The 9,805-nt window shown below is 34.8% G+C and overlaps 1 protein-coding gene across 4 annotated transcripts; it reads right to left on the bottom strand.

Moving 5' to 3' along the window:
* Positions 1-1,422: 1,422 nt before the first annotated feature.
* Positions 1,423-6,390, bottom strand: LOC114309708 (uncharacterized). Of its 4 annotated transcripts, none has more exons than XM_028255499.2 (3): positions 6,166-6,390; positions 4,722-5,362; positions 1,423-1,832 (listed from the first exon to the last, which is right to left on the bottom strand). In XM_028255499.2, exons 2-3 carry the CDS (start codon positions 5,279-5,281, stop codon positions 1,763-1,765), a joined length of 630 nt encoding a protein of 209 aa, XP_028111300.1. In that variant the 5' UTR covers positions 5,282-5,362; positions 6,166-6,390; the 3' UTR covers positions 1,423-1,762. The 4 variants fall into 4 exon arrangements, with proteins under 4 accessions (XP_028111300.1, XP_028111291.1, XP_028111323.1 ...); XM_028255490.2 differs by having other exon boundaries at positions 6,088-6,390; XM_028255522.2 differs by having other exon boundaries at positions 4,722-5,372; positions 6,166-6,384.
* Between the last annotated feature and the right edge of the window lie 3,415 nt (positions 6,391-9,805).

The following is a 9,805-nucleotide window of genomic DNA, read 5'->3' on the forward strand; positions in this document are numbered from 1 at the left end:
ATATTTACAAAATGGGGAAAAAAAGGCTCCAAAATAAATTTTTAAAGAAAAAAGTTCAATCCGCAAACCGCTCACAATCGCCCGCACATCCACAAACTTTATCCGCAACAAACCGCAACCCGCACTGTGGGGGATTGCAGGTTGAATTTTCTCCAAACCGCATACCTGTGGGCAGGTTCAAACCGATCCGCAAACCATCCAAAACCGAACCGCGACCACCTCTACTTAAAAGGGTACTTTTATGTCCAGAAATTGAAGTCTCGTTTGGAAACACGTTATTTTAGTAGTTTTTTTGATTTTTTACAAAAAGATATGCAGAAAAATAAGAAGAGTGATATAACAATTTATAATAACTTTTTGACTTGTTGACTAAAATTGAAAATTATCAAACGAAGCCTAAATTCTTGCCCCAGACCTACCATGTAACTATTTCATGTCCATAAATTGAATTCATTCTCACTTCGAAAAAATTCTATTTTCACACATCAACTGCGCTACAACTTCTTTTCTACAAAAGCTCCTATCTCTCTCTCTCTCTCTCTCTCTCTCTCTCCCTCCCTGCTATTATCGTCACCACCACCAACCTCTTCCACTGCAACTTATTTGCCACGAAATGCCCATCTTCTCTCTCTCTCTCTCTCTCTCTCTCTCTCTCTCTCTCTCTCTCTCTCTCTCAATTAGTGCGAGTATCAAGTGCAAGCAATAAGGCCGGAGATGAGACTGTAGCGGTTGAGACTCGCGAGGAGTAGAAATTGCGATGGTGGAGGAAGAAGGCAATGGGAGGCTTGCTCGAGAGGGACGAGAGTTGTGATGGTTCACTGAAAGAGGAGGAGAGTTGATAAAGGTTTGTCAGAGGAAGAAGAGCTAGAGAAGGACGCAAAGGAGTAGAGGGAAGGCAGCCACAACGGTGGTGGAGGGGGCCTAGAAAGGGGCAACTCAAAGCCATGCCATTAACAATGGGTGTTGGTTAAGGATTTCAATGTTGAAAAGAGAGATATTTTAAGAAAAAAAATTTGTGAATTAAGTAAAATTACAAAATTCAAAATTAATTGAGGCATGCATTGAGAGAAGATGTGGAATAAAGATTTTGATATGTGGACATATAATTACCCCTCACTTTGCCTAAGATGATGATAAACAGAAGCATAGATTTTCCGCATTTGGAGGGCTAGGTGCCCGGTTATAATTTTCCATTTTTTGAGTTACTGACAATCTTTACACTCTAATTCTTATTATGATGAATTAGAGAAACCTTCCACTCTATTCATCATAGCCCCGAGTTTCAACAGGCAGGTCTCTGACAATCATTGATGTAAGGCACACTAATTAGGCCAAATTTTCACTATGCGGTTGCTGATGACCGACACCTAGAAGACTCCAGTGAAGCTCCACATAATTCATTAAACGCTTCAGACAAAAAAATAATACTGAAAATAACACATTAATTACGACAAACAATGGCCAATGCAGGCATTGTGTATGAACATGAATATAAGACAAACAAGCAAAACCCAGATAGACAAAAAATGAAAATCCCCAAAAAAATATAGACACAACTGATCATTCTGATGAAGCCATCCCAGATTAAAAAGTTTCGAAAATGGTCGCATGTACTGGATTCAAATCCCGCTTTTCCTTTATCCAAACTTTAGCAGAACATGATAGAAATGAAGCAAGCTCCGTTGGTTGTAACTCAACAATTACTTCATTCATTGCCTTCTAATAGAAGTTGAGCGGACTCACTCTTCTAGTAAATCCAAAGCTACATTATTCTGCATGAACAGTTCCTTTCATCCCCATTGTCAAATTCATCATCCGATCCACCCACATCACTGCCATAACACATAATTCATAGTTGACACAAGGGCATTAAGTTTATATATGAGGAATATGTACAAAATTTACAATAGTGAAATATCAAAACAGATTATAATAGAGAAGCTGACAACAGAGTACTTGCCCATAAAATATCTCCAAGAAGGATGAGGTTTGTTATTCTATCTCAGATGCATAATATTAAAAAGGAGTTTTGGTAGAGAAGAACCCAAAAAAAGTTTAAAGGGAAATAAATATTTTGAAAAAAACAAAAAAATCCCTTTCGAGTTCCACTCAACTACATCCAAAAAGAATTTGATTGGAAGCACTCACCTAAGGAAATACAAAGGTTTTTTTTTTTTTTTTTTTTTCTTTTTTGAACAGGAAAATATAAAGTTTGGACAAGATTTTGTTCTACTCTTATTTTTTAAAAATATATATATATATAAATGACAAAAAAGAATAACATCTATAATATCTACAATAGACCATCTAATAATTAATAATGTTGGCAGAATAAAAAACTATTAATTGATAGGACTATTAATATTAAGCTTCTTAATGATTTTCCACGGAGGAAAAAAAAAAAAAAAAAACAGCCCAAAGTTACACATTTTTCAGTATAATAACAGGATATGCATGCATATTGTTGAAGACAATAAACTTATTTCACAAATAATATGTCCTATATCAAATCTAGGTTTTACAAAACTCCTACTCCCCAAAGTACTCGGTATTATTTTTTGTTATCAAAAAAATATATATATTATTATCTCTTTAATATGTCTGGCCATGTGCTCATGTGAACTTGTCTACTCCGTAATTATTATCAACCAGGATTTTTTTTTCAGAAACATTTTTTTTTTTTTTTTTGATCAACAGAAACATACTAATTATTAGGTAATAAATTATTAATATTGCACAATGGAACGAGGTTGGTTTCTCAAAAAAGTTATTAATCAATAGAGCTTACTAAGCTATAGACTATTAATTACAAGAGAGTCTATTGTATTACAACCCTTATAGACTTTGATCACTGAACAAGTAATTACTCTCTTCATCCCAATTTGTATCCAACATTCCATTTCTCGAAGTCTCATTTTATGTGTCCTAGTTTGAAAGTTAGATCTTTTAACCGTCACTTTCTCTTATTACCCTCCTTTGAAGTTGTATCTGCACTAGTAGATGCTTTCTCAATAAAGTTTTCTTATTTATCCAATATATATATATATATGCACTAGTAAATACAATTCGAATTCCCAAAAATTCATTAATACAAGACCAAGGAAATCTTTGTCAATTCATTATTCAAAGATATGCTTCTTTGAAGTTTGGGCATAATCAACTAGGACACATAAAATGGGACATGGACAATTGTTTTATTCTACTAGGACAGTTTCATGGTTGTTTTGCAATTACCTTCCATTGGTTACAAAACTTGAGTTTCTCAGGATACCAAATTTGTCTTAATGGAGTAGTCTACCATGGAAGGAGCACAATTCTGTCACTAGTTTACTCGTAAGTTCACAAACCTTTAAATGAGTAGTGTAGACAAAGTTCTGAAGCAGGATTGGAAGGAAATTCAATCAGCAAATACTGAACAGCATGATTATACATAATAAGTTATCCAAGAAAATAGCAAAGACACAATTGGGAGTTAACTAGAAGGTAGAGAGCTTAATTAACCTTGATTTGATTTAGCAGATACAGATTAAAGGGAAGAGTTCCTGCGTCTTGCCCTTCCAATAACAAAGACACAATTGTGTCCTCAACATGTCATGTCCTACTACATTTTTTTAAATTTTTGTGTAGGCATGTCGCGTGTGGTATCACATGTACATGCTTCTTAGTCCAACTGCCAATGAATGAGTGAATTCTAGATTGAAGAGCAACTTGTTGAGGATAAAATTGCAAGCTTGATTTAGATTTTAGTTTTTGTCCTACAGAGGATGGGTGGTTTTGTGGAAACGTAGAGAAGGTAGATTCCCTTTTGCATTTCTATGGTAAGGTTTTCTATCCCTTGTGAATGGGGTTGCAAAAGGTTTCTTTAGCAGCTCTATAGGATTGTGGCAAGGGGATCCTTTGTTGCCTCTTTTGTTTCTTTGTGTCATGGAAGCTCTAAGTCGGATGATAGGAACAGTTAGTCGTGGTTATCTTAGTAGCTACGTGGTGGGAGAATGGGATGGTTCTATGATTTCAATTTCACAATTGTTGTTTGCAGATGATACTATCAGTATTATCTTCTGTGGAGCTCAGTGAGGAAGAGTTGAGATATTTGAGGTGTGTTTTGATCTACTTTGAGGTAGTTTCAAGACTAACGAGTGAGCTCATTCTGGTGGGCGGGATTTTGGCTACTAATTTGGGGTGTTAGGTTAGTGCATTACCCTCTTCTTATTTGGGTTTCTTATTTGTGTCTCATGCTTGGTGCTTCTTGAAGAAATTTTTTAGTGGAGGTTCACTGCGTGGAAGACTTTATTAGTTTAAGGGTGAAAAGGTGACCGTTTTCCTGTGCACCCTTGGGGATTAGTCGCCTGTGCCAATCAATTTGGCATCGACACTACAAATGTCATACAAAATGAGATACTCACAAGTTTTTCTACATGTGAAGCAGCAGGAATTTTAGACATCAAATCAAATTCCAATATTGAATAATCTCATTTCATCTTTCCATCCATGAACATGCACTAAACACATGGAAACGGAAAGAATATTGGCAAAGAAATTCAAAACCAACTGCAATTCACAACAGCATACCAAGAACAATTTTTAATAGTGTGTGTGCATGCACTTATGCGCACACAAGAATGGAAACATCATAACAAAACCCTACATACCACTTGGAAATAAACTAAAAACAGAATGTTGCATCCTCAAAAAAGTTGTGAATAGGTCTGGAGTTCTCTTACCTGAGCTCAAATTCCCGGATCTGAGCAATCTCTCCTCCTGAAGCATCCGTCCACTGTACTTTCCTTCTTTCCATATGACCAGGGATGTCACTTCCATTCTCACACAATACCTCACATTCACTAACAACCCCACCAGAAACTGGAAGGGTATTTGTAGGCTTCTTCAAGTTGCTCTTAAGAGCAAGCTTTCCGGTATTACTATCATCTTCAACAAGGTCAGTGGTATGGATATGATCCTTGCCCTTGTCAGTAACAGGGGGGGCAGGAAGGATGTCCTGCTGTTGTGTAGGGCCTACTTTTAAAGGAGATGGGCTCTCAAGTCCAGCGGCAGCGCGACCAAAGCAGAAAAAGGAGGCGCACCTGCGGACAAGCCGGTTCTTCGTAGAAGCCAGCTGGAGGTCAGGGTGGGATTCTTGGTCCACCAACTGGTATTGATTCCACGGAGAAACTCTCATGGGTTTTTCTTCCTTCTTCTGACCCAAGAGAAGAAGGGTCAGGCCCTTGCTATACCCAGAAGCTGAAGACGAGAAAAATCCTCCCCCTTCCACTGCCAATAACATCAGTCTTGCTCATCTGGCCACCATAGAACTCCTTTTACAGATCCCTTCACCTCCAAACAACCAAAACCGCCTGCCCTGTACCTACATAAAACTACTCTCATCAAGATGAGCCATCAAAACAGTGCCACCTAAACCAAAGAAGAGAAAAACAAAGTGAAGTATTTGCAATTTTACATCCCCCAAGTTGCCCTCTTCATAGTTTTTTTTAAAAAAATTATCATTTTCTTCATCCCAATCAAAATTCAAAAAGAATAAAGGAAGTGTTAAATTCAGTTGCATAACCCCCAAATCAAGAACATTGCAGGCACTACATATGGCAGGAAACATCACTGAGATGGAAACAATAGAAAACACATTTTTTTTTTTATTGTCCCAGTTCCTTGAGATACCTCAAAAAATACCAAGAAAACAAAATTGCCAAATAAAAAATCAAAACAGATAAATAATTCATAGTCAGCAATGCTTTGACATATAATAGGATCAACAATTTATTCAAAAACTTTCCACCACATTTGTCTAACCTTAAAGTCACTGAAATCATTCAAGCTTAATCACAAATTGGGGGGACATGAATTGGATCAAAAATTTATAATTAGAGAGACAAAAGCAATGATAAAAAAACAGAGAGAGAATAAAAAGTAACAGTTGTTCATTATATATATATATATATACACACAAGTAAATCAAACAGAGTAAAACGAAGTGAAAGATCTCATCATCTGAAGCAACAAAAGCTGAAACAAAGTCACAAAACCCCTACTCCACCATTGAAACCAGCACTACTATCCTCGCTAAAGGTCACCTACCAGAGAGAGAGAGAAAGAGATTTCACGGATCTGATAGAGAGAGAGAGAGAGAGAGAGAGAGAGAGACAGGGATCTCACTTCACTCACTCGACGCCGACAACTCGTCGGACCGGCGACTCCGTCATCTCCTATCCAACTAAAAGCTTCGGAACAGAGAGCGCGACGAAAATCAAAAGGCTGAGAGAGAGAGAGAGAGAGTAAGAGTATGTGAGGACGAGTGATCGCCGAGGAATTGCAGAGTCGAAAGAATTTGGGGCTGCTATTTGAATTAATAATTGTTTATTTATATGTATTTTTTTCTATGGATAATTACCACACAAAAAATATATATATGTAATATATGAATTTGATCTTTTAAGAGCATCTCCAATGTTATTAGATATTTTACTTATCTAAATATTATTATAAAATATATATTTTATTTTGTTTATTGACTATTTTATGTTGAGTAATGTTAAGAATATTTACAATCTTACTAAGACACTTACAAGTTGATGTGGGTCTCATATCAAGTGATGGTTGATCTTATCAAAACTGGTGAGTCTTGTGAGTATATTAGTAAAATTGTAAATATCCCTAACATTGCTGTTTTATGTTTCTACTCTAATCTTACTCTTTATTTTAGTTATTCATTTAAATATTATTAACTTTATAGAATACCACATCAACAATAAAGATGAAGAGAAATAATCTTCATAATTAAATACATTTTGGAAATAATCTTCATAATTAAATACATTTTGTCTAATCTTTGAAGACTGGCTGCATGTAGTTAGTGAATATGAATTGAATTAAAATGTCTAATCATATATCTATTACATTGGAGTTGAAAAAAATAAATGCTAAACATTTTAACTAACAAGCATATATACCTGGTGAGTTAAAAATACTTATAACAAAATAAAAAGGTTGCTATTTATACTTTTTTTTTTTTTTTTTTTTTTTTTTTTTTTTTTTTTTTTTTTTTTGACCTTCCACTCTTTCATTCTTTTTAATTCCAATTTTATCCAAAGATAAAAATTTCATTTCTATTATCATCCCTAACTCTCTGACCCTAATTGTCCAAACCCCAACCCCAACCCCAACCCCAATCCCAACGTAATTCCATCCCCTCCGATAGCACTCTCTCCTCCTTTCCACCACTGCGCCGCTGCCATCACCACCAAAAACCGTAACCCTAGATCTCACGTGCTCTTTTCTCAACTCACCATCACTGACATAGAGTGTGAAACAAAGAGAGGTGCAAAGAAAAAGAAGAAGAAGATGAAGACGAAGAGAAAGCGAGAGATCGCGAGTTCGGTGGTTACAATCAGTCCTCGTCATCGTTGAGAGCACCACTAGTGATGGGGTTTGTCGCCATTTCAAATCATGACGGAGCTTCTTATCGCAATTTTTGGATTGCGATTAGGGTTCATGACCCTCTGATCCAATTAGGGCTTGGTTCAAATCGAAATGAAGAGTTATTGGGTTTGAAGATGAAGATAATGATGGAGAGAGAGAGAGAATGTGAAAGATGGTTTAGGGTTTTGCAGGTGAAAAAAAAAAAAAAAAAAAAAAAAAAAAAGGGCAGAGATGGAGAAAGGGTTAGTCGGAGTGATAAAATTAAAAATCCATCATTTATTTTGTTAGGAGAGTCAAATTTGAATTTTTTTTTTTTTTTTTTGTATTTTTTCTTTTGTCTTTTTCTAATATAAGGTTATGTTTGACCTAGGTTACTTTAGCTATTTTAGTTATAAAAAGATAAAATAAGTTAAAAAAATTCTTTTTAAAAAGCTAGTAAAAAGTTAACTTTTCATATTTTTGGCTTTATTGGGCCATTTTATCTCTTTACTTTTTTACACAAACAAACCAAAAAAAGTCACATAAAAGACAAAAAAATTAACATTTTACCAACTTTTCAAAACTTTACAAAATGTCACATCCAAATCATAATCATTTCTTTTTTCTCTCACAAAAATCTAAAAAGTCACATCTTAAATGAGACTTTTTAATCTCAGATTAAGGGGTTGTTTGGGATATTCTAAACAAGTGTATTTTTTTTGACTTTTTAGACTAAAAAATAGAGGAAAAAATATGATGGTTGTTTGGGATAATTTTTTAATTTTTTACGAAAAAATGTGTATTAAAAAATTATATAAATTAGTAAATAAGAGAAGCAGAGTAGGCAGTGCGGTGGGCAGAGTAGTGTATAGTAGAAACTTGCCTCCTTTTTGGATATTGAATTAAATGGTGTTGTTCGGCTCTTGGGGCCCACCACAGGTCCCGTTTTGTTAATCGGAACCGTTCAATGTGTAGAACTTGTTGAGTAATATATATCTATAAAAAATCACGTTAATCGGATATCGATAGCTATCTGATCGGATTAATTTTTTGTCAACCGTTAACTATAACACCATCCATTTTTTATACAAAATTGATTTGATCATATAGTTAGCAATATTCGATCAACGTGATTTTTTATAGGCATATATTACTCGACGAGTTATACACATTTAACGGTTCAAATTATCAAAATGGGACCCGTAATGGGCCCCCACAGGCCAAACAATACCACCTTGTTTTCTTTTTCGTCTGTTGCCTTTGTACAAACAGTGAGCAGCTAAAGTACAACTTACGTGACATATGAGCTGTATTTTTTTTATAAAATTAATTTTTTAATATTTTTTTAATAAATAGTGATAATTTTTAAATTTTTTTTAAATAATTTTTTAAATCAGTCTTAAAATAGCCAAAATAAATAAATAAATAAATAAAAAGCTAAAAGGCTTAGTGAAGGACAGGGATACTGGTTCGCTGGCGCATGATAGCGATAAGTGTGTTTTTTTGGTGTTCTCTCTCATCTCTCTCATCACTTCTGATAAAGTACGTATGTAATATGGCAATGTATATATGTATTGGTAAAGTACGTATGTAATAATGTAATGTATATATGTATGGTGCAATTGAAAGGTAAAGCTTGCTTTTGTTTTCTTTCAAAGTTCGACAATTTTAGAAAAAAAATGTATAAGCCATCTCCAATCCTGGATTAAACCTGCTATCAAATTTAAAATTTAGTAAAAGAAGTATTTTTTCATACTCTAACTGTTTCACCAAATTGATATCAAATCGAGATTTCACCAAACGTTTCATCAAAATGAGGACAAGCTTCGCATTTCACCAAAATACTGTGCACGGCCGTTAGAAAGACCAACCGGTCAACCACCAAATGGTTCAAACAGTTCCAAAAAAAAGGTTCAAACAGTTTTAAAAAAAAAAAAATTTGCCATACCGGTCGACCAGCCGGTCAACCACTAAATGGTTTAAACAGTTCAAAAAAATTGGTTCAAACAATTTAGAAAAAAAAATTAATTAAAATTCCTCTTACCGGTTGTCCCCGGAGCAGATTTGATAAAAAGTGAAGCGTTGGAGCCAGTGATATCAAATTGAGGAAAGTATCCTTTTTTTATCAGATTTGATGAAAAAAGAAGTTCAGGGTTGGGGATGCTCTAATCATTCTTAAAGAAGCAATGTTAACAAAATTTAACAATAATTGCGTAATTATAAGAATAAATTCACATAAATCAACCAACTAGGTCTAGCCCAGTTAGCCACCATACTTTCTTTAGGGCTTAATCCCAATGAGGTCATTGGTTCAATTCCCCTTACGGGATTGAATTAAGGCCCCGTGGAGGGGATTGATAGTGAAGGGATTAAGTAAAATTGTACTTGTTTTGATGAT

The sequence above is a fragment of the Camellia sinensis genome, chromosome 3 (genome assembly GCF_055761805.1).
Source record: "Camellia sinensis isolate YWXY chromosome 3, ASM5576180v1, whole genome shotgun sequence".
Classification (NCBI taxonomy): domain Eukaryota; kingdom Viridiplantae; phylum Streptophyta; class Magnoliopsida; order Ericales; family Theaceae; genus Camellia; species Camellia sinensis.